Source organism: Zonotrichia leucophrys, chromosome 15 (genome assembly GCF_028769735.1).
Source record: "Zonotrichia leucophrys gambelii isolate GWCS_2022_RI chromosome 15, RI_Zleu_2.0, whole genome shotgun sequence".
Taxonomy (NCBI): domain Eukaryota; kingdom Metazoa; phylum Chordata; class Aves; order Passeriformes; family Passerellidae; genus Zonotrichia; species Zonotrichia leucophrys.
The window spans coordinates 3,427,070-3,452,430 of NC_088185.1; the positions used below are offsets into that span (position 1 = coordinate 3,427,070).

Sequence of the window (25,361 nt, forward strand, 5' to 3'; positions counted from 1 at the left end):
TTTTCCCAGGGAATTCTTACCTTTCCTTTCCTTCTCCAGCAGCACCACTGAGTTTTACACTTCCATCACCTTAAAGGCCCATTTGGGACCTTTCCCAACCCCGTGGGGAGCAGCCCAAGGCTGAGGGATCAGCAACACAAAATCACCTGGGCACAAAACCTCGTTAGAAAAACAGCTGAATTTGGGATTCCCAAACCTTTCCCTTATTCCTGCAATGCCCCTGCAGCACACAACAGACTCAGGCTCAAACCCTGGCTCCAGCTGGGATTGGTACGGGAAGAGACCCAAAAATCACCACACAAACACCGAGGAGGGTCAGTTTTTAAAACTTTTTTTATTTTTTAATTTTTTTTTAAGTTTTTATTTTATATTATCTACAAAGTAAAAGTTTTCTTAACTTAAAAGTTACATCACTGTCTCACGATAGTGATTATCTCATCAAACGTGATTTATAAATAATAACTCATCCGTTTGACGATTAGAATTTTTTTTTTTTTTACTGAACCTGTTTCAAGTTTAGTTAGAAGTAAAAGGGATCTCCAAGTCTTGATTTTTAGTGATAATAGCAGCAAGAATCACTCTTGTTACTTCTTTTGCTAGCTGACGAGTTCATAACTTTGAAGGGTCATTAAAAAATAAATAACTTCCAGTTTTTCAGCAAGCAGAGTTGGGGCACTTGCAGGACTCAGATACAGTGCATGGAATTATGGAATAGCCCACAAGTTCCTAAATGCCTCTACTCAGTCCGAATCTCTCCCACTGCAAGATGAACTGTTAGCATTCCTAGTGGATGTTACAAGAAATCAAATTTTTTTTTTTTTTTAAACAAAATAAAATGAAATTCTAGTTTTCTGTGCTTCCAGTTGGCAGAAGCAGTAGAAGGAGGGTATTTGGCCTACAAAAGGTATCCAGCCTTTCAGTTATTCCAGATGAGCCTTACAACTGCTGTTGGTGGTGGGCTTGTACTGTAAAAAAAAAGTTCAAATGTAAATAATAAATTGGCAAGCCACACAACAGTTTGCTAGTAAAGTGGTCACAGGACAACTACTGAGCTCAACTTTCTTTTATTTTTATTTTTTTTCTCTTTTTCTTTTATTTTTTTAGAGAACAAAACAAAACCCTGCACATCAAGATGTCCTTGGGATGTTTTATTTTTTTTCTTTTTCCCTACCTAAGCCCTCAGAAAGCAGCTTTGTTCTGCTCACACATTCCCCAAGAAACATCAGGTTAAACTAAATCACTACAGAAGTTCAGAGGCTGTTTGAACTTGAATAATCAAAGAAACCTAAATAAGGTTAAATTTAAAGCGGAAAGAAGTCACACAACTCCTACTTTTCCCCCAAAGCAAAGCTGCAGAATGTTACTCTGAATTAAAGTTTAGATTTCAGTTGTCACTTTACTTTAACAGCAGCCTAGCACAGCCCTACCCCCACACAACATTTCACTGCTGTCCTCAAGATTTAATCGAATCTCTGATCATTATAAACTGCACACAGTCCATCCCCCACGGCAAATCCACGGAAAACTCAGTCCCACAGTGCCAGGGCCTCACACTCCTCTACTCCAGACAGAGAAAAATCAGGAATATTCCCTGAATTAGGTACATCTCAGCTAAACCTACTCTCCTCCAGGCTGCCAAAGCACAGCTGTGAAACACAAGGACATCTTAAGGTTGGTTGGTTTTCTTTGTAGTTTTTTTTTTTTTTTTTTAAATTATTATTTTTAATTTTTTTTTTTTCCCCAAAGATCTGGTTTCTCCCAGTCCTCACTCCTCGACCTGGCTCAGTTAGGGTGCAGGTCTCCCAGGCACACACTCCTCACCTGAAGGGTGGGTCATATAGGGGAAATGTGTTGTTGTCGAGACTGGAATGGGCTGTAGTGCACTTTGAGCGAGGGCGGCTTGGGGACCACCGGGAGGCTGTGTCGTCATTAGCATCATTGGAGCATGGGCAGTTGGGTGAGAAGGAACCATTCCTGACTGTACATGAGCCTGAAACAAAGAGCTCTTTAGTATCATGGTCACAAGGAGGCAGCAACTCCTGGCCACATGACTGGCGGAAGTTTGCTCCGTCAGCAAAGGTTTACTCTTCATTTATTTGATTTTTTAAATTATTTTTTCTTTTTTTTTTTTTTTAAACTAGGGATTAAGGCAGAAGTTGTAACACAAAAAAAAAAAAATTAATAATAACAACAACAAAAAGGAAAAAATAATAATTAAAAAAGCGCTCCTTACTGCTGGCTCTGAGCTGCGTTCTCAATTTTAGCCATTTTGCCAGCATTAAACGGGGGGGGATTAAAAAAATAAAAAAACAATTCAGCAACAAATCTTCAAAACATTTCTGTTAGACACCTTAGATCAAAGCACTTCCTAGAGGGTACAGACAGGAACTTGACAGGCACTGGGAGTCTGGCATCCCTTCCCCAGCTCTCTCCTTGCACAACCCCACGTTCTGCGCTGGCTCCCTGCCCTGGGAACCTCCCTGTCCTCTCCAGTGACCTGTGCCCACACTGTGCTCAGCCAAGTCCTCCTGACACGAGTGATTTCATCCCTTCACACTCTCAGGGCAGCTTTGTTCTGCTTCCAGTTCAGCTCATCGCAGTTCTTGTGTAATCTGAGCAATCAGGGCTAAGTCTCAGTGGAAAAGGAGATTATTCCTTCCCATGGCTGATCACCTCTGGCAAACAACTTCAGCAACTTGGTGGGTTCTTTAGCTCAGAGCAGTTCATGTCTCTAGAGGTCATCAATTTATTTTATTTAAAAACCTAGCAAACATTCATTTCTTAAAAGCACAAAGGAACTCAGAGCTCTCGGTGGATTTCTCCTGAAAAAAAAAAAAAAAACCCAAAACCCCATCATTTGTACCTAAGGTTTGCTTTGTCCTTCTACCATATCCCAGCACTGCAGCCTCACAGGTCTCCCATGCCAGTAAAGACAAATAGCAGGTAGTGGCTAGAATTTTATTTCTTAAAGACAAAAAGGGTTACTTGACTCATCACAGACATTCCCCAAACTCTTTGATCAGACTTGCACGTGTTAGTAGCACCCCAGAAGCCTTTAAAGGCAGGAACTGCAATTCAAATCTCACTCTTGCTCTAAAAAAGCTTTAGGAGATCAGGCTGTGGAACAGGAATACCTCCCAGGACTGGCTCCACGGTGACTTTGACAAACATGCTATTGTAGAAGCCATCATTATAAAGCAGCTATTCATAGAGCAGCTGGAGTCAATACACACAGTGGATAAAATTTTTCTCAAACATTTTGCAAATTGGCAGCTGACAGCACTCTCTAATGAATTTTAAAGTACTGCTTCTCAAGTGAGATATCCACCAGCTCAAGATTCATCTGATAACCTGAAGGGAAATTGGATTGATCCCCTGTGTTGGCCTAACTGAAATTTTTTACTACGTGGTATTTCAGAATTGTGTTTGGAAGCTGGGAATGAGGCTGCTAAAAAATGATTAAATCCAGTGATTAGTTTCCCCACGATGGAATAATTACATGCATTTAAAATTTCTGACAGAACTGTAGTTATGCCTTCACTAGAGATTTTTGAGGGAACTACTTCATTGGCAAAGTCAATTAGTTTGGTGTAAATATCACAAATTGCAGCTTTCATTCTAAAAAAAAAATTGCAGAAGAGACTGCACAAGTTAAAATCAAGGGCAAGGCAGGCCTTGTCTGTGATTGCTAAAAATGCTGCCTGAGCAGTCAGTTCTGACTCCAAATTGCATCTGATTTGTTTCATTTGGTTTGCTTGGCACACAGAAAGGAAGGCAATGGTCACATCCTGCACACCCCTGGCCTGGCCAGGGCACAGCTTTACCCTTTCATGGCCTTCAAGCAAATGTTTCACGTTTCAAATCACAGCACTGGACGTGCCACTAAGCCAAGACCCCTCTGAGAAGCTCTAAACACAACCCAGGCATTGACAGCAGTGCCTTCACACCAGAGCAGAGCAGGAGTCTTGTTTCTGGCAGAAAGCAGAGAAGGGGAGGATGAGCCAAGATGCCACAGCAATCCTCAGCTCTGGCCATCCTCTCCTTATCCTCCCCCCCGGCAAAAAAAAAAAAAAAAAAGCAGAGAAATCAAAAGCCTAAGAGAATCAAAAAGCTAAAAATTCAACATCAGTAAAAGGATTCCTACAGAACTATTGATTTATTGGCTTAACTGACTGTCCCAGGGACCAAAGCAAAGATTTTATCAGAATTCTGCAAGGGACTGGACAGCTGTCAGATTAACATCCCTAATCACAGTTAGTCACCTTATCCCAAACTATTGTTAACCTGTAGGAGAAGGCAGAAACCAGACACCAAGTTCTTGGTTTGAAGAAAAAAATTGTGCAGGCAAATTATTGATTGAACTGCCCATTCCTTGACAAAGGACACTAAGTCCAGGAGATTTAGTAAACATCAGAAAATCTGTGTCACACTGCTTTACATGGAGCTCTTGATTAATCTATCATGTGCTTCCCTTCCCCAAATCCTTTTTCTCAGGGAGCTGACCACGAGGGAGCAGTTAAGAGAAGTGAGTTTCTGATTCTGAAGCAAAGACTGTTGTTTTAGGTTAGCCAACAATCTTTGGGGAGCTTCAGCACAAGCAGTTCATTTAGAACCACACTCACACCACACACACAGAGGCTTCTTTCTGCAGGGATTGTCCTGCAGTCACCTTAACTCTCTCCTCTCTCCCTTGCACTGCCTTGCTTCTCCCTGGAAATCCTCTCATGTCCTTTTCTGCACGTATTTGTATAAAATTTGTCTAGGATGCAGAGCCTGAAACTGCCACCAAAAGCAGCAATTCAGCCTTTCTGCACTCACCTCCCACCTCCAACCTTTCTGTATGCCAGCTCTTCCTGGGATCAGGCACCTGACTCAGCAGGGAACTGATTTGACCAAGAAATAGCCTAAAAAGGGGGTAGGGGAGGCACATTTCAGCTCAATTGTGTCCCCAGCCTGCTCTGCTCCACGGCCAAGCAGTTCTGTGAGCAGAGTGGTGGGGCAGGGACAAGGATGGGAGCCAGGAACTGGGAAGAGAGCTCAATTTATTTCAGTAGCAGTGCCAGCTTAAGATGTCTTCATTAAACTACAGTTGCAGATGCACTAGGTGTTGGAAGCTGAGGTCCAAGTACACCTTGTCAAAATTCTAAATAAAAGGCAATGTACAGACAGAAACCTAAATAACAACAACAGGTAAGTCTGTGCTGAGAGGTGACAGATTGGCAATCACTTCAGCAGGCCCGACTGTCCTAACTTTTGTGGCATTAAGACATTTAAGTCTTGAAGGTTGTTAAACTGTGTTTACCTGGGGGACATGGGCCATGTGTGGCGGATTGGTATATGCAGGTTGAACATGGGAGGGATGAATGGTGAAGACTGTTTGTTGTGCTGTAGGAAAATTGTTTTGTGGAGACTGCGTGTTGGAGCCTGGCGTCATGGAAGGAGGGGTTGGAGCTAGACCTGCGTGGTAAATCGCCGACTGCTGCTGGGGGTTGGCCAGGTGCAGGGCCTGGGCAGCCTGGTGCTGGTGGTGCTGCAAGAAAACACAAAAAAATTATTTAGGTTAGGGCTGAGGAATTGTATTGATTCTGTTAAGGAGAAAGGGGGTGGGAAACTGCTCGTAATTGTGAATTTGGAAATGGTGAATCTAAGGATGAGCTGTGCTCGTGGGGGAACTCTTTACAGCCCCACCTGTCGCAGGCATCTTTTTATGAAAAATCCTTTCCTTAGGATTTTTCCTCCTGAGAAGCTGAGAGGCCTCAGGAACAAAATGTAAACATTGATTATCTGCTGCTGTGGAATGCAACAGGTGCATCTGGGATTGGTCTCATGTGGTTGTTTCTAATTAATGGCCAATCATAGTCAGCTGGCTCGGATGGAGAGTCCGAGCCACAAACCTTTGTTTTATTTCCTTTCTGTTCTTAGCTTAGCCAGCCTTCTGATGAAACCTTTTTTTCTATTCTTCGAGTACAGTTTTAATGTAATATATATCATAAAATAATAAATGAAGCCTTCTGTAACATAGAGTCAGATCTCCGTCTCTTCCCTCATCCAAAAATCCCTGTGAACACGGTCACACCCAGCAGGCTCAGCTTGGAGCCCAGAGTGCCAGGTAAAACCAGGCAGAACCTGCAGCTGGGAGTGCCTCAGTTATTCCCAGGAGGGAATTAAGGAATGCAGCACTATCCAAGGATCACTTTGTCTTCAGCTGCTTTGACAAAATCCAATCAAACACTTCTCAGCGTTTATCTGCTATTTCCACTTCTCTCATAGGAAAGCACTGACACAATTACGATCCTTCCTTAATCCTTAAACTGAAACATCCCCCATCCCCTGTGAACAGGGAGAAACGAGTGCTTGGACTCTGCTCCATCCTCCCCTTTTCCCCCTCAGAAAAATCAACACATCAACACAAGCACGACATCAAGCAATCCCTTCCACACAATCTGCAGCCACTCAGGGCTGTGTTACCTGCACGGGGCTTGGAGCAGGGTGGCTTCCAGCATGTTGGCTTTGCTGCTGGCCAGTTGGGGTGGCAGAAGGCTGAGGATGAGGAGGATGCGGGTGCAGGGTAGCATTAGGGTGGGCATACTGCTGAGCAAGTGAGCCAGTGGAAACTAGGATGAAAAAGAAGAATATTTAACACCAGGTACAGGACATGCACCTCTATCAAATCACCAGCTGCATTTGAAGATTTCACTACAACTCAGTGTGTAAATATATTCCCTCCCCCTTCTAAAAATATATATATATATATATTTATCTTGCAAATAGCTGATGATCTTACCTTGCTTTTGTGTAGTTTGGTTTGGCAGGAAAGTCTATAAACAACCATAATTAGACAGTTCATCTTCCCTAATTTGACAATGTAACAGATACTACATAGAGAAAAGCAGTATTTCATCTTTTGTTTTGTCAAACAGATCAAATTTGAAATTTCCATACAATTTAGGATTTCCTGAGATATACTTTTCAAAGGTGTTATGAGCCATTTTTATTTCCACCATCCAAAAAAAATTCTTTGGCCTTATACCTGGCTAACCTCACCATGCTACTCTTCTGGAAATTGCTCACAGAACAGTCAGAGGGAAGCACAAACTCTGCCCTAGCACTCCAGAGTAAATAAACACATCACAGCTGACAAAACTGAGGCTGCTCAAGCATCAAATTTCTGCTGAAGCCACTTTCTGGTGCTAAAATAACCCATTTTGCCTCTGCCCTCGAGGCCAATCTGTTCTGGATCACCACCATCCTGTGAGCTCCCCAACACTGCCATGGAATTCTTCATTCCTTGAACCAGAACCAAATAAGGTACAAAATTCCCAAAAAGGAAGAAACTGAACAACAGAAAAGTTTTACCCCAGTGAAGCCACATCTGTTGCCACAGCTGTGCCAGTCTCCAACAACAAACACCCAAGTTCCTTCTTGGATCCTGCTCTGTCCTGCTGCAAATGGGCCACACTAAATCCTATTTTTTTTTTAATTTTTCAGGGAATCTCAGCAAGTATGAAAAGCCATAATGACAACAAGTCTTCCTTTCAACACAAAGCATGCAATGCAAAGGCAGGACCCTAAAAATGAGGATGTTCCCCCTGTTTTTTTTAGGTTTGTGCAACAAGCAGGCCTTGTCTGCAGCTACTGCTGTGTGTGACAACTCGTGTCAATCCCTCTGATGTCACAGCCTGAAAGACCAAGGAGAGTTTTGCTGACAAAGTGCTAAAAAAAACAAACAGCCAAAGAAAATTATCAGCCTGCTCCTCAATATTTCCTTCAACTGCTCCTTATTTGTTTTGGTGGCTTTTGGTGGTTCTGAAGTTAATTACTGATGAGTATCTACCAGGTTATATATATATATATTCTTTTTTTAATGGGGTTTGTATTATATAAGAACTTGATGGCCACTGCAGTTTCCCTCCAGTCTGGTTTGCTATAAACCTTAAAAATCCAAATTCTGACACATTCCAACTCACCAGAATATAGAGAGCCTGGATATTTTTGCCTAATTGAGGTTTTTCTCCCCTGTGCAGGTTCCTCCTTTAGAAAATAACTGCCTGCCACATTTAACTTAATCCCTGGCAAGCTCTATTAAATCTTCACTGAGCAAATGGCCGTGCAGTGATGAGCAGTTTCAGGCTATTAATGCAGATGAACTAAATTCCTGCAGCCTGGAGTTGATCCTAATGTTCTTACCCACATGTGCAAGCACAGTTGTGCACTCTGAGGCCTCCTGATTGAGAGGAGTTTCAAAAACACCTCAATATTTTCTAAGCACGCTGTCAAAGCCAGCAGGATCTTCTGCCACAGCATTTTGTTATGCTTTAAATCCAAGTATTTTGGATTTTTTTATTGGTATCACTACTAAAATGTATTTTGCAGCAGCATCCCTGCCATGCTCCTACTTGACTTTCAGACATTTCTCCTCTGACAACACCAAAATTATCAATGCAACACTGATCATTTTTACAGTACCAAGTTTATGGCTTTCTACAGGACAATTTCTCAACCTCATTATTACACACGCTCTGAAGAAGGCCAGAAATTATTATCTTTGTTAAAGCAATAGAAATAAATGGAAGGAGGGATGACTTGCTTGCCAAAGGGCAGCAATCCTGACTACAACTTAACTCCATTCAAGAGGCTTTAAAATGGATATGAAATTTAATTCCAAGCTGTAAGATACTCAAGGCTTCCCACATCACTTGTTAAGAGCCCCCAAAATAATGTGGGACTCCATTAAACCATTTGTGCAATTCATCTTTTGGTTCTTCATGGCCAAGAGAATAATAAACTCAGTTGTTCTGAAGGAAATATTTCTGCAATAAAACTTCACAATAAGGAATTTCTCTCTTAAGACACCATTTAAACCAAGGAATAGCACCCCAAAGAACAGATATAAACCAGGGGGAGGATCAGGTTTTTGTCTTAGTGGCAGCTCTTCCAAAACCACCCAATATTTTATCCACAGCTTTGGATTTGAAGCACTGGATTTTTGTATACTGAAAATATTTAATTTTCAATTTCTCCTCTCCTTCATTTTGTCTTTAGCAGGTCACCCTAATGGCCAAATTTATAAAGCTTAAAACCACTTCAGATGCTGCTGCAAATTATGTTTTAATAGCAATATTAAAAATGCTTTTCAAAAAATGTTATCTGGGCACTTCTCCACATCCTGGCCAGCCCCTGCACACAAACTCAGCAGGTCTGAAATGCATTCCCAGCTCAAAACCAGAGCTCAGACTCCAGCTCCAGCAGTGTAAATGGCTTTTCATGTTTAGTTAGTGCAAGTAATTCCTGCCAAGCCAATGAAATCTCTGAGACCAGCAGGGCTGTCAAAGGAGTCTTGTAAAAGTCATGAAAAATTCACCTGAACTAAAGCACTTTCCCTGGGATTTTTAAAAGGAATTTTTGCCTGCTCATCAAAACAGCTCACTACACAAATTAACAGCAAATAAGACAAGACATGAGGTGAAAAAAAAAATAAAATAAAAGACCCATTATCCAACATTTCCCCCAGTTGTCAGTATTTTGGAGATTTTCCAAATGGCCACCTATGATCTGAGAATAAGCTCTAGGAAAGGACACACCTTGCTGCAAGTCACCCCAGCTCACTCCAGCACAAACACACTGGGTTTCTGTGCCTTTATGCCTTAAATTCCTCTGCCTGGGCTGCCCCTGCTTCACTTCTGCAGCTTTCTAATCCAATTGGCTCCAAAGTGAGATATTTCACTGCACTGACCTGGCAGGGACACGGGGAGGGGAGGGACTCAGTCACGGGATGGCAGAAAAACATCACAGGGATTGAATTACTGAATTCAACCCTACAGAACTGCACCCCACTGCTGAGAGCAAACAAGAAGTAGTCAGCCACAGAAGCCACAGAAGGAGCTGAAATCAGAAGAGGTCAGAGCAGCAGAAATCAAGCAGAACTCCCAGCTACGAGGGAATATGTGAAACCACATGGTGGCATTTTGTAATTTTGGTTTTTTTCCCTGGAATTTCAATGGTGCCAATGGTGGTCAGTGTTGGCCCAAAGATGCACTGAAGAGTTTATTTTCAAGAACTGACCAGTGAACAAACCTCAAAACCATTGCCAGAGCCAGTAAGATGGTGAGGATAACTACATTTAAAAGACCTGAATGGTAGGAAGCAAAGAAATAGCAAATGTTTCTTTCATCACACAAACATTTCAAGAAGTCATTTTACACAGGTAGAGTGGACTTGACTTCAAAGATAATCCAAGAAAGGAACGAGGTGATTGAAGTGATTTCAGTGCACCAAACCAAAGGGCATGAACACAGCCCAGGGCAGCATCCTACAGCCCCCACCCAGGCACAACCAGTGTGAAACACAGGAAATCTGCTCCAGAGGAGATTTTTGGAGAACAAATGCTTTTTCTCACATCCCTCTTGCATGAGCTAATGCAAAAAAAAAAAAAAAAAAACCAAAAAAAAAAAAAAAACCAAACCAGGAGAGTGCCTGGCATGGGCTGCACAGACTGACAGACAGACACAGCAACAAGTGCCACAGCAGGACAGGAGCAAGAACAGAAACAGCCTGAAACTGCAACTCCTCCTTTCCCATGTCCTGGGTGAGAGTTCATCCTGCAAACACCCCCCTCACTCAAACCTCAGCTTCCTCAAAGCAGCTGCTGAACACCAGCAGGGCAGACAAGGCAGGATTCTGCAGCTCTCTGCCTTTCCTGGATGAGCTGGATCAGGCTGCTGTGTCCAGAGAGCACCAGATCCTGTCCCAGTGCCTCCAGTGATGCCACCACAGCCCCACCTGGGCCAGGAATGGAACTGAGAAAGTCCCGAGGAGCCCTCATCTCATCCCTGTCACACAATGATCACCACAAGTTGTTCCCAGCACTCCTTCAGTGGCATTTCTACAGAAAACTTCCTCCACCTCAGCTGCAGCTCGAGTTATTTCCTCCCAGGGACTCAGAACTTGAGCCATGGCTTTTAAAAGGGATGACACCCAAAGGTTGCTTCTCCTTTTAGGAAGCTGGGAACTCATCAGGTGTAAAAATCCTGGTGGGCTCATGAAAGGGAGCAAGGCAGCTCGCACAGGTTTAAACAGAGGCCACAGAACCACAGAGTGGTTTGGGTGGGAAGGGACCTCCAAGATCATCCAGTTCCACCCCCTTCCACCATCCCAGGTGCTCCAAGCCCCATCCAGCCTGGCTTTGGGCACCTCCAGGATGGAGCAGCCCCAGCTCCTCTGGGCACTCTGTGCCAGGGCCTCATCACCCTCACAGCGAAGAATTTCTTGGTGCCCACTTCCAGCTGCACATGAAAATACTGGGTAGTGAAGTCAGAGAGATTATTCCATATTCAAAATAAATTTTTGAAGAATTGACAACGTAGCTTCCTGTGATTATATAAATCTCCATTCCTGCCCACTGAGAGGAACCTCCACATCCTGGTTTGGTGCAAGGAAACTTGTTCCCTCAACAGGTCCCATTCCTTTAACATGTGGTTCTTTAGAAAGTGCTTTTCTGTACAATCAAAATTAGTACAAAAAACCCAACTCACTGGCAAAGTAGAAAGAAGGGCCTGTCTCCTTGCTGTATGGTATTTTGGGACATGCTGAATTTGGGAAATAGAAAGGTAAATTAGCCTCTTGCCACGTGCATACTTCCCATCTTCTGGAAAGGTCAGTGTCAGTTTTAATTTTTTTTTTTTTTAATTCTTTTTTGAAGACTCTAGAACCATGCAGATATTTTTAGTCACTTAGCTGCTATTAGAGCTAGATATTTTGTTTTACAAATGAGTGGAGATGAAACACAAGTCTGAGTAAGCCTTCCTTCTTAACTCTGACACTGAGGTCTGCAGTTCTTCATTAACACAAAAAGAAACTTTATGTCAATTCATGGTCTGTTACTGTCCACTGTAACAAGAAGGTTAAAATGCAATTACACTAGAGCAGAAACTGGCCCTTGCTTTTTCAGCTATAGCACTGCCATTCTGAACAGTTCCAAGACAATTTTGGTGACTGGTTCACTCTTAGTCCCTGGAGAATCCTCTGAAGTTTATATTATATCCACCATTGTACTACCAGGGGAATAGAATTTACTCTACTGCTGAGACAGAAACCAGATAAAGTTAGAGACAACACCAGACCAGTAAAACATAGCAGAAGGGGAAAAGGGAAGGGAGAACAGGGACAGGAATGAGAGCACAAAAAACAGGAAATGCATCTGTGTAAAACCAAGGTCTGGTTTTACACAAGTTCTTAAACACAAAAGTTGAGTTTTTTCAGAGGACTCCGATTATCTGGAAACAAATCAGCCACACAGAAAACTACCACAAGTTCATTGTCACAGGAATGGACAGATCCACCCTCTACTTGGGAACCAAATTCTCTACCAGCAGCAGGAGCCTGGCCTGGGCTTTGTGTGACACAGGAGCCAAACTGGGACGGTGGCCAGCGAACCCCAGCAGCCCAAGGACAGCACTGGGAGGCCACCCCGAGCCAGAGCTGCCAGACAGACACAGAACCTCCTGAACCCAAGGTGCAGCTGAGCAGGGCAAGGATGACACCTCCAGGTGGGCTGGGTGTCACAATTCCAGGCAAAGGTGTCACATCTCAAACTCTCCTGGACACGGTGGCTCCGCAGCTGAAGTGTCACAGACGTTGTTATCTATCGTCTGGCTGGGATGAAAGTTGTTTGCACTTTGTCCTTCCCCATTTTGAGGGGAAAACCCCAGAGATCTGAACATTCCTCTGTCCTGTCTTTGGCTGGGGTTACTGGGACCATGCAGCTCTGCTTCTCTCTCTTGGCAACAGCGGGGTTGTGACACTGTGAACTGGCAAGGAAATCCCAGAAGTGCAGGAATATCCCATTAAACAGCATCAGACAAAAGTACTTTTCTTTAAAATGGAAGAGTGCTTATCACCAAGTGTAGCTCACTGTATGTAATTTGGATTCAGCTATCTCTTCACAAGACAGGAAGGAAAACAACCACAAAATTCTGGCTCCCTTAAATCGACAGGAATTGCTCTTGGCTGCCAGGCTGTTACTATTTGCCACAGACTTTCAACTCGTCCCAAACCATGAGTGAAGGTGGAGTTTCAGATCTTACCAGAAAACATTTCACACCTTAGGAATACTTGATAAGCAGTTTCCCCCCAACCCCCAGGTCTCAGCACAGTAGTTCTTGCAGACATCTTCTCTCTACCACATATGCAGGAGAAAAACTGAGTGAATTTTGCAGGAATAACTCAAAGCAAGCACCAGTACCTCGAAGGGTTAAAAGGGCAGCATGGCCCCACTGAATCCTGACATCAGTGCTAAAATTAAGTAATAATGTATCTTTTAAAAATCAGATAGCAATTTTTAAGAGCCAAAAAGGAAATTGTTTGAGCAAAATCAAAAGCAGCAGCGGTGGTTGTTTCTCAGGAAGTTGTTATTCTGTACTTTCAAATTATGTTTTAAGAGAGGACCAGAATCAAAGTGCACAGGTATATTTAGTTCAAATGTGGGTAAACTTAAGATTCCCAATAGACAGCACATAAGTTATGGATATTTTCTCACAGTCACTCAGTCAGATGTGAACAATTCCAGCATGATGTTCTTTAGCTCCATGAGCAGCTCAGATTGGCCACCTCTGGCATTCCTGCCTTTTCCCACACATGGATAAATGGAAGCTGAAGTGGACACAATAGAGCTGGACACACTCTGAGGAAGCACAGTCTATCTGGGCCAGGTCTTCAGGCACTCAGCACATGCAAGCCTTGCAAAAATGTGGATTGAGAGGCTGCTGCAGAACATCAGGAGTCATTCCATGTGTCACTGTCACCTTGGAAGGTGAAGGGTACATTTGAGACAGTTCATGTTCACTGAACACGTCTGCACAGGGGCAAGAACACACCCTTAAAAAAGGTTTATCACATGGAGTTCATGATCCTCTTGGGTTCAGTGGTTTCAGTAAGAAAAATTTCAAGCACTCCATCATTTACTGGAAGGTGGGAGAATATTTAGAAGAGTCACCAAGTAGCTACTTGAAAGAACACAGGAGGACAGGCCATTTCTGTTAAATTAGGTGCTCTTGGGAAAGTAACATTTAATTACATGGCAGGAAATACCAAAGAATTCTCAAGTTTGACTCAACTTAGTTGTTTGCACTGGCAGGTAGTCACATATCTACAACAGACAAGCTGCAAAACCAACACAAAATGAGATCTAACAGTTGTAAGTTAGAATATCAGTGAAAAAAAAAACTATACAGACATCTGATCAAAGCCAAGCACGGCAACGGGCTTGTACTGCAGAACCCACTGATTACAGAAGATAAGGATGGTGCACAATGGGAAATTGCTAGAAAGTCACATGCAACCATTCTGAATCAAATCTCAGATTATCTCATGTTTGGTTTTATTTTAATTAGAATTTGAGAGGAGGGTTTTCACCAATAAAGGTCTGAAAGCCTTTGATCATTCTCTTTATCGGAATTCTATTTAATCTAATGAAAAAGCAAACAGAAGATCTGTTTACATGGACACCTCAAGCACAAGAGTTGAAAAGATCAAAGTAATACAATTAGCAAGGACCTGGGAGAGAAAGATTAATCTCTACAAGTAACTTCCATTTCAGCTTCAGCACAAATGAGCTCAAATGTTCTTCCTCTGAGCATCAAAATAAGTTATTTTTGTTTCTTAACTCTGTTACCACACCACTGCAGAGAGCTGACAAGATGCTTTCAGATGGGTAAGACACCTCTTAAAATCAGAATTAATTTCCCACTAAACTCCAGATTCTCTGTAAGTTTTCATGACATGTCATGGACTTCCATTAAGTAGCAGTGTAAAACTAAGCACCCGAAAACATACAAAGATGTCTAAAGGTACAGAAAATCTTTTATTAGAATCTAAGTCAATAATATATGTGACCCAATAAAACTTTTCCTCAGATGCTATAACAAGTATTGAAATGCCATGTTTTCAAGAGACCATCTGCTGTTTTGACATTTTATGACAATTTCCAAGCCTTAAACAACCTTGACTCTACCTCTTTCAACAGCATGTTTTGCAGTGAGCTCTTTTTCCTCCAAACTGGGCCTTGATTTATCATACATTTATAATGCTTTAGAAAGTTCTTGCACATTTTACTTTTGTCACAAGGTAACCCACATTTTCAGCACTTCACTGTGAGTGAAAAATGCCCATCTGATAATGCTGGAGACTAATTGTCCAAGTGAGAGCAATACATGAGCTGTTGCATTTACTTATTCTTGACTTACCAAATGAGAAAGGTAAGCAACACATGGTTTATTTTGCTTAAACAGCAGTGTTCATACTGTTAATAATGCCAGTAGTATCATAAAGACAGCACTTCACTAGTTGCCAGAACTAAAGTCAAGTTTGAAACTGAGGTCATAACCTTGCAATAAAACAAGTACTAATTATAATCAAGGAACAAACAAGGGATGATGTATCAAGAGCATCAAGAGAACTTGAACAAACTTCTTTCAGCAGATATTCTTTAGCAGCTCCCAGGTTGAAATCTCATCTTGGTCACTGGCATCCTACCGAAATCAGCACACTTGAGTTTTCATTTGAACCAGCTGGCTCAGTTTTCAAATGCTCTGCTCATCATCATCATCATTTTATGAAATATAAACCACATCTACTGAGATACCCACGTTGGAAGGCTGAGATTAAATACATCCCCTGCACAAGGTAAGGACTTAAAAAGTTACATATAACACAAAACGTTTCCTACCATACATAGCATGTGTCTGTTCATGCGCACCGTACTGTGTTGCAGAGGAAGATACTAAACCCGGCTGTGCGTGTGCTGGTGGGGCCATCATCCTAGCGTTGCCCTGTATTACAGGGCTATAAACATGAGGATGCTGCAGGCAGAACAAAGGAAAAACCACACAGTTAATTGGGTTAACAATTAACTCCAAAGAAACTTTTGTCATTTAAACAGTCGGGATTGAAAGGGCGGCAGCTCGGCCTTGCTCAATGCAGAGCGAGCTGAGGATTTCACTGCTGTGATTTCACTGCTGTGATTTCACTGCTGTGATTTCACTGCTGTGATTTCACTGTTGTGATTTCACTGCTGTGATTTCACTGTTGTGATTTCACTGCTGTGATTTCACTGCTGTGATTTCACTGTTGTGATTTCACTGCTGTGATTTCACTGCTGTGATTTCACTGCTGTGATTTCACTGCTGGATTTCACTGCTGTGATTTCACTGTTGTGATTTCACTGTTGTGATTTCACTGCTGTGATTTCACTGTTGTGATTTCACTGCTGTGATTTCACTGTTGTGATTTCACTGCTGTGATTTCACTGCTGTGATTTCACTGCTGTGATTTCACTGCTGTGATTTCACTGCTGTGATTTCACTGCTGTGATTTCACACTGCTGGGATTGTCCCAATTGTTTCCAAAATTTAAGGGCTAGAAACTGACAGCAATCATTGGCATGTCCAATTTTTGCCACTCTAATAATGCATTAAGCTTATACATTTATCCAATTACACATGTAGATTTAACAGCCTTTGAAGTAAGAGCAGTCCACCAAGTTAAGTTATTTTTAGAACACTTAACCAGGAGATGTGCTGGCCATGACCTAAAGAAACTCTTCAAAGAGCTAAAAAACCATATCAATAATAAATGCCAACTTCTAAACTGACCTTAAAATTCGTTAGGACATTAAAATTCATTAGGACCTTAAAATTTGTTACAGGCTTTGAAGCACATTCCAAGATCACCACGTGTGCTCCAGAACACAGAAACTCTTCAGGGTGACTCAGGACTGGACACAAGGGGGTTATTTAGCTCTGAACCACTTCATTATTTGTGCTTGGATGGATGGGGAGCATGGAAAGGACTCTTACCTGAGATTGGTAGTGTGGCACATGCTGCACAAGAGGCTGATTAGGAAACTGTTGGGGGCTATATGCAACATATTGTGTAGAGTAAGCAGGTGGAGTAGCTACAATTGGAGGGCCTGCTGCTGACGCAGGATGCATCATGGTGCTCTGGTGGTGTTGGTCTTGCCGCTGCTGGGGCATATTTGGTACTGGAAAACAAAGATTGTCTCATGTTAGAAAGACAGATTAAAAATTAAACCTTTCTGAAAGGTTCTACGTTATAAAAATGTTACTGGGACCATGTGGAATATCCTCACCCCGCACCTTTAACAATGGGTTAGAGCTCTGTTGAAAATGAAGAAGAATTTCTCCAGGAAACACGTGATTTTATCACTGCCTTTGGGCTGGATATACACAGCCACAAACCCAGCCCTGCCTTTTGTGTGAAGGAGAGAAAGACTGACCAGAATCAGAAGAGAAAGGTTATATCAGGACTCCTACATTAACCAATGAATCCTGTCCCCTTTAAAAGGCTTTTTCACCTTCTATGAGAACAACTCAGCCACTGTTCCATCAGCTGGAAATCTGAGTCTTGATGTTAAAATGACTTGTGCTTATGGCTGAGGAGAGCACAATAAAGGTCTCCACCCAGCCACAACTCAAGGTTTTCACATCTTTTGAGCTCTGTGCTACCCCTCAGGGCAGCAGAAAGCAAATTTTACGTCACAGACAACCCTGAGGGAGATACAATCTATAAGGAGTAGGAATAATTAAGGAAGAAAGATGAAAAATGCAGAGCAGTGTGGGATCACTTGAGCTGTCATGGGAAGGTGACCACCCAACTCACTTGGAACAAACTAATTCAGCCTATAAAGCACAGGCATGGGAGCTCCAGGAGAGCTCCAGCTTCCTGCAGCTATTAACTGAGCTGCCTCAAGCTCCTCTAAACTCCACTGCAGGGGCAACCTCTTAGGGAGAGGAGAAGGAAATGTTGAAAACATCTGTAAATTCACTCGATGATTTTATTTACACTGCAGATCAACAACAGAAAGAAGTAAATACAGGAGGCAACTTGAACTGAGTAAAGGCACAGAGCTGTAACTCAGGCAGCTCCCACAGGGCTGTGCTGCACACAGATGGATATGCAGGAAATATTGGAACTTTAAAAGGAACTCAGAATTGGAGCTGCCTCACCCAGCAAGAGAGCCCTCAGCAATGTATTTCTGATTAAAACAGTGTTACTAACCAGAAGATTTCAGGGGTGAGGCCACAGTGAAGTTCCTGTGTTTTAACACAGAAATACATTGCAGGGTTTTGTCTCCCCTAGGCTGATAAAGGCCCCTTGTTTGTTTCTGACCAGCAGGAAACAATTTCCTCCTGCAGTGCCTGGAGCTGCAGTGCTGCTGCCGTCCTGCAGCATTGCTGCCACTGCAGAAGCATTCACTGGGCACAGCCACAGCCCTGCAACAGCAGCACAAGAACAAGAGCAGCACTTTCTGCTCCCTCACTGCCCTGCCCAGCACAGGGAACACCCCACCAACCACCCAGCATGACTGCACAGCCACGGGTGTCACTTAAAAACGTGGCATTGTCATTGTTAGTCCAGCTGCTCAGTCACTGGGGCAGCAGGAATGAACAAGAACAAACTGGAACCAGCTCTTTGCAGAGAGCAGCACAGCAAATTCTTTCTGGAGAAATAGTGACTCTGCATCTTGTTAAAAACCCTTCTATAAAGCACCAATTGGGGCACTGCTGCAAACCAGTACAGAAAACCAGCAGAGAAGCTCCCTTTAAACAAACCTGTGATATTTATGAAATACAGGAGATGATCAGCTCACCCTAATGCTCCAAGTAACAGAGATGTTTTCCTGTTTGTCAAATCAGATTCCAAACCAAGCAACCCCCCATTACTCAAACCTGCCATGTTTTAGCTGAATTAGTTTATCCAAAAACCCATTAGTATTTCCACTTACTTCCCTTTAATAAAAATAGCATTTAAAATATTGATTGAAACCAAATTGCCGTGGATTAGAAAACACACAAACATTTGTCATTTAGCCATGCTGCATGCAGACTGAGAACCAAACAGGCAGTATTATTCTCACCTTTACCTGCTCTATATGTCTTGGCTTGGTTCACTGGCATGGGCGTCATGGGAATAGGATACAAAGGCTGAAACAGAACAAGTTGAAGGTATGATATTCCTTTAAAAACTCATTGTGTGCTAGGATAGGGGCCCCACTCAGCTTTGATGTGTTCTGCTACAGGGTTTAGTGAACTCTGCCTAACCTATGAGATTTTCTTGGATCAGTGACATTGAGTCTGCACGGACACACAACTCACACCAGATGGTTGGCAACAACCAGCCCAGGAATGCTACTGCTGCTACTGCAGGCACTGGGCTCTCCCTGACAGCCTCACAGCAGCTTTTGGGTATAAAGCTGACTCAGGAGAGGGTTAGGATGAAATATCAGGGGAAGGTTCTTCCCCCAGAGGGTGCTGGGGCACTGAAAGGCTCCCCAGGGAATGGGAACAGCACTGAGGCTGTCAGAGCTCCAGGAGAGGTTGGACAACGCTCTCAGGGACAGGGGGGATTGTTGGGGTGTCTGTGCAGAGCCAGGAGTTGGGATGAAGATCCTTGTGGGTCCCCTCCACCCCTGGATATTCCATAATGGAGCTAAATTTGAAATCCCAGTGATCCCTACAACAACCAGAAACCAGTGGGACACAGCCGGAACAAAGAAACAGTTGCAGAGAGTGAGAGACTATGCTTGGAAAACTGGGAGGAAACCTGCACAGATCCACAATAAACGTGGGCTGCTGGCATTTACAAGTGTTTGGAATTATTTGAACATCCAGACTGGGGGAGCACTGGGAAAAGTCAGTATTTACACAGCCAAAACTTAACAACAACATGATTTATATTTACAAGAGCAATACAAGCTGCACTATTTCACTGCTTTAACTCCCAGCTCCCAAGCTGCAACAAGCTGATCTTTAAAGTCCTTCCCAACCCATTCTATGACTCCTAAGCCCTGCTCAGCCTCCTGAGGATCTCAGTGAAGTGTTGAGGAGTTTGCAGCACTTTACCTGCACGCCTGGACTCACTGGAACCGGGTACATCATATTTGGTGCAAAACAAACAGGCTGAGTGTACACGGGGGTTGGCTGCTGATGCCCCACCATGGAGGGGCTGGGCTGAGCTTGAGGACGAGGGGAGGTTGGTGTAGTAGAAGGTTTCGGCTGCAAACAGAGGTGAGCAATGGATAGGGCAGGGTTAGTTTGAGTATTATCCTCCAAAAAAAAGGTTGGTTCAATAAAGATCTACTCAAAGGCATTGATAAACAGCAGCAAATCACTTACTTGAGCAAAAGATCGAGGGTTGAACTCTTTAGCATTGGGATTAAGTGTTGATTTTCTAACTTGCCTAAACATAAAGAACAAAAAATTCAGTTGGGCATTATTCTTTTACAGGAGTATCTTCAATTAATCATTTAAGAAACACCTCATTTCCACCTGTGAGTCACATTTCTGAGAAGTCAAACACCTCATGGCACGCAAAAAGCCACTCTCCTTGAGGAACTTACTACAACTAACCACAAAAGTTTTCCAGTTGATACCACAGCTCATGTGAGCCAGGAAAACATTGAAATAAGCTCTTAGATGTGAACTAGGCATCAACAGGAGCAGAGCTCTGCACGGAGTCAGGAGATGACTTTCAGGGCAGTCCCTGCCCCTGTTGTTCCTCCTGTGCCACAGCACCTAGAGCCAGGCATGTGTCACCCAGCCGTGACTTCTACACAAAGTCTGCTGTCAATAAAGATGTGCTTTTTCCAAAAGGCATGGTTACTCACTCTGAAGTATCCTTCTTCTCCTCTTTATCCTCTTTGTCTTGTTTACTTCCAGGCCCAGATGTCTGCACACCTTGGGAGGTGACCTCAGGCCCTCGCTTTTGCTCAGAGCTGTTACTCATGGAGGGAGAAATACTGGGACTGTTGGGTTTGCTACTGCCACCACTGGAGTTGGTGTTACTGCCAGCTTCTATGATAGATTCTTTAGGGCTGGATTCTGTCTTTTCTTTAACTACATCTCTTGATTTTTCACCTTCTCTGGTTTTGTTTAGCAGCTGATCCACTGCATCTGAAGAGGAACTGGACTGTAACTGAAAAAACCCAAGGGATATATTCAGTAAATTGATACAAAACTCAAGAGAGACCATCTAATGCTGTCACACACACAGAGTAAAACACAGTCCCACAAGCCTCCATCATCTGGAAATGACCTTTTAAAACACTCATTTCCATTTCTACATGGAAAGAAATCCATGGGCACTGAGAGTGTTTAAGCTGGCACTGTGTAAGGAGCTGCTGAGCCACTCAAGTGACCTGTATGTTGATTAAGGAGTGACAGGAAAGCTTCACACAACCCTCTGGACTCATCCCCTGAGTGATTTAACAGCACCACTTGAAAAGCTAACCTGATTTAATAAACCCTTATAACCAGGAAATAAGTCATATGAATTCATCTTCAATTTTCCTCTGCAAAACTCTTCATTTAATTTTGCAACAGCTCCTCCATATGGAGTGTGAGATAATTATTTGTGCCTAATGATCAAACAGGTTTCAAGTCCTGTTTTCAGTGCAGTCAATATTCACATTTATGTGCATTAGGCAATTGTACAAACAAGAGTCAGCATTGATTTTACAATACATAACATGAATTCTTACAGATATTTTCATACATTAGGCAAAGGCATAAAGACCTGTTAACATGGGCAGTGTGTTCAATTCATTAAAATAATCTGGATGCACATGAGAATGATGACACCATTAACAGAGACAAACTTACCCTAAAGTCATTCTTAAATTTCTTTAAATCATCAATCTGTTTTCTATGCTCTGAAACAATTGGAGAGACACCTGCCAAACACAAGATCAACATTGTCCAAGCATTCCTAACACAAATTTTACACACATCACTAAGTTTGCAGAAATATAATGGTTTTGCAGATATAAAAATGAAATCCAGCCCCTTATTTTGGGTTTTAATTTGGTAGAATCCCATGACCTATGTGTGTGAGCACACAGAAATTCTCTGTGAAAGCAGAGCATTACATAACTGATTTATCTTTAGTTCTCATGCACCACACCAAGGCAGAAGCCCCGAGGTGCAGAACTGCAGAACTCACTGAACACAAAGAACATGCAACAAAATCCCCAACCCAGCCTGTGCCAGCATTTCAAAACACACCAAGTGAAGGAGAAACACTGACCAAGGTGAGCTTTATGGCTGGACTCATCCTAAAGGTCTCTCCAATGAGAGAATGAATGAAAATGGTTCTCAGTTTAACAACATGAAAAGATTGGGGTTTTTTTTTTTTTGAGAACTGAATGAACAAACAGCTCTACAGAGACAAACAAATGTGAGGCATAATAGGAAAAGCACAGTTAGAAAAGCTCTGCTGACCACGATGCTCAGAAGTATTGTGAGCACAGCTCTAAGCAGAAACATATTCAGTCCAAAGGCAGCTAAAAAGCAGCTCTGTGAGCAGGGGAAAGAAAGGAGGAAAAAAAAGAAAAAAAACCAAGTGAAATCACACCATCCACATGAGCATCTCTACATTTGGTGTTGATGGAATGAGTCACAAACAACATTTCAAAGTGCCACTTCACAACTGCATGACCAAATTTCACTGTAGAACACCAGACTGCCTCCAAGCCTTCCTTAAAATGCCAACTAAAGCAGCCAGGAGAGCAGGTTTAGTGGGCACAATTCCTACATCAGCACATGAAAGCTTTGGATACAAACCTTTGTTCTCAGGTTTAGAAAAACTAGGAGAAGTCTCACTTGGCTTTATATTCTCCTTGTTTCCAGTTGCAGAATTTTGCCTCTGGTCCTGAAGCCTTGTATCTTTAGCTGGAAAAGAAATTGCCAAAGTTATTCTTTTACACACAACTCCAACTGACCAAATAGAGAAGGCAAGAGAGAAATGGGAGATATTTAACCATTTTTAGCTTGAAAAACCTTTTAAAAGGTTAAAAAACCTTAAAACCTTTACACATTTTCTGCTACCAAGTTGGTGCCTGGAGGATCACCCTCCCTCATCCTCCTTCCCCATCCCACTGTCTAATGAAAAAAACCCAATTAAACTCATCCCTCTCATCATACACAAAACCTTAACCACACTGAACAAACTATAAACTTAGAGCTAATTCTTTTCAGCAGTCCAAGCTGTTCATACAGAATGCTACAAAGATTTGAGAGTTCTTAGACATTTGACTGTGCTCCTGAATGGTTTTTTTTTTCCCCAATCCTTTTGCTGTGCTTGAAACCATTGGCCTGTGTTTCTTTAATTTAAAAAAGAGGTAAAAATTCAGTTTGGAAAAAGAAATCCTCTTTAAAAAATTGAGAAAAAAAATTTTAAAAAATTAAAGATTAAAAAAATGAAGTCAGACACCTATAAACCCATATTCCTTAAGGGCACAAGAAACAAGAAAATTCAGTTTGGAAAAAGAAATCCTCTTTAAAAAATTGAGAAAAAAAAATTTAAAAAAATTAAAGGTTAAAAAAAATTAAGTCAGACACCTATAAACCCATATTCCTTAAGGGCACAAGAAACAAGAAAATTCAGTTTGGAAAAAGAAATCCTCTTTAAAAAATTGAGAAAAAAAATTTAAAAAAAATTAAAGATTAAAAAAATGAAGTCAGACACCTATAAACCCATATTCCTTAAGGGCACAAGAAACTAAACACAGAGTCAAAAAGCTTCTCTCTAACCTTAATTTAAAGCTGGAGAAATGGGAACTCACAGTAAAATTCAATGTATACCAAGCTTTCCTGTGATTCAGGAAACAGCTGTGCTGCTGCCTGGGCACATTCCCTGTCAGGAATTAGGGAAATACAAAAAATTGTATTTTTTGTAGGCAGTGAGGGGCACTTACCTTCATTGGAGGGGGTGACTGCTCTGTTGGATGCAGGGCTGGCAGGTGTAGGAGAGGCAGCTGGAACAGGCATGGCAACAGATTCAGTGGGAATTGTACCAGGCTGAGGAGAAGGCAGAGCTGGGCCCATGGGAGTGCTGCTCTGCCTTGGAGACCTAGGCCTGTGTGTTTTAGGGGATAATCTCGGAACTAGAAACAAACAGGAAAAAGCAGTTATAGGATGAGCTTCCCCATCTGCTCAGCAGTTTGTTTTAGTTTTAAAAATGGCTACAAAACATGCTTTGAAATACTTGGTGAGATATTATGTGGTAACTGAGAACCTGTTTACCTTTCAGGCACATCTCCTAGTTCTCTACAGCACAGCTTTTCATAGAGAATGGGGTCATTTCTCTGCAGATTGTCCCCCAAAATTTATCCCTGCCCTCTAATTCCAGCAAGAATCTGCAAAATGCTTCCCCAAATCCCCAGCAGTGCAACTACACCAGCTCACATTAACCCAGTTTCAGGCAGAACACAAAAGGTGGTCAGGTCTCCACACAAAGAGATGTAAAATATTTTTTAAGAGGGCTGAAAAAACACATCCATTTTACAGTGTCCTCTCTTGGAGGTTTGCCAGCTGGAAAAAAAAACAACACAGCCTATTGAAAAAAAAGAGAGTTTTTAGGTATATTTTTGCCCCTGTGTTAAAGCAGCAAGGAAAGTTGTGTATTCTTTGGACAGCAAATTGTAGCTCCTGCTTCCTGCTCATCCCACTTGTGCTTTTTGTCATATATTAACTCCCAGTGAGTGAGCAGACAGGCAGGTAAGTGGTTTAACAGTCCAACTTGCATGTTAATAATATACAAACAGGGAAGGTGAATCACAAATAATGCCACAACAGAAGAGTTGAAGTTTTCTCCACAAGGCAACAAGCCTATGTGGGTCTAACTTATACCTTTCTGAGAAATGTGTTCTCTATGCTCCTCTAGAATCCTGCACTGCTAAAAAATACCCAAAAAGGACCTAAAAAGGACCAAACTGTTGCTCTCTTGCCCTCAAGGAAACTTTCAGCTCCTGACAGCCCACCAGAACATGGCCTCAACTCAAGAGCTCCAGACTAGACCTGTGGCACAAGACTGAGCTTTAAGTCAAATATTTAAAAAAAATATATTAACAGATTAAAAATAAGACACTCACTATAACTGCTCCTCCAGCAGCCAAGAACAACATCATCACTTCAAATCCATGTAAATTTTAAAGGAGAAGTACATCCAACTGAACTTGAGAATCAATTCATCTTTTAGCACCAAAAACCTCTACCCAAACACCTCCTTCATTTGTAAACCACAATCCAGCCACGCTGCCATAACCAAACTCAGGGATGCAGTGGCAAATCTCTAACTCCTCCAACAAATCCCCTAAAAATGAATCCTTTCAACAACTAATTCCCACACTTTTCCTTCCTTTCTCTCCACACCTGACCCTACAGTTAGGACAACATTGCACCAACTCTCACTCAGCTAGCTGGGAACATCCCCACTCCAACTTTAGCCCAATATTGGATTATTCAGAGCCTGAATTGCCTGGAAAATGATTATTCAGATCCTGAACTGCC

General features: G+C 42.3%; 1 protein-coding gene across 9 annotated transcripts in view; it reads right to left on the bottom strand.

Moving 5' to 3' along the window:
* Positions 1-315: 315 nt before the first annotated feature.
* ATXN2 (ataxin 2) overlaps positions 316-25,361 on the bottom strand; it is a 50,784-nt gene continuing 25,738 nt past the window's right edge. For 2 of the 9 annotated variants that reach the window (XM_064727305.1, XM_064727303.1), the window contains exons 12-23: positions 23,768-23,956; positions 22,635-22,742; positions 21,675-21,745; positions 20,681-20,988; positions 20,190-20,253; positions 19,917-20,069; positions 18,932-18,998; positions 16,851-17,035; positions 15,722-15,854; positions 6,469-6,614; positions 5,303-5,530; positions 999-1,990 (exon numbers count right to left, since the gene is read on the bottom strand). In XM_064727305.1, coding sequence (XP_064583375.1) covers positions 1,787-1,990; positions 5,303-5,530; positions 6,469-6,614; positions 15,722-15,854; positions 16,851-17,035; positions 18,932-18,998; positions 19,917-20,069; positions 20,190-20,253; positions 20,681-20,988; positions 21,675-21,745; positions 22,635-22,742; positions 23,768-23,956 — 1,856 coding nt within the window. In that variant the 3' untranslated portion in view covers positions 999-1,786. Of the gene's footprint in view, positions 966-996; positions 1,991-5,302; positions 5,531-6,468; positions 6,615-15,721; positions 15,855-16,850; positions 17,036-18,931; positions 18,999-19,916; positions 20,070-20,189; positions 20,254-20,680; positions 20,989-21,674; positions 21,746-22,634; positions 22,743-23,767; positions 23,957-25,361 lie in introns of those variants that run through there. The other 7 variants (XM_064727302.1, XM_064727300.1, XM_064727304.1 and 4 more) reach the window with 7 other exon arrangements.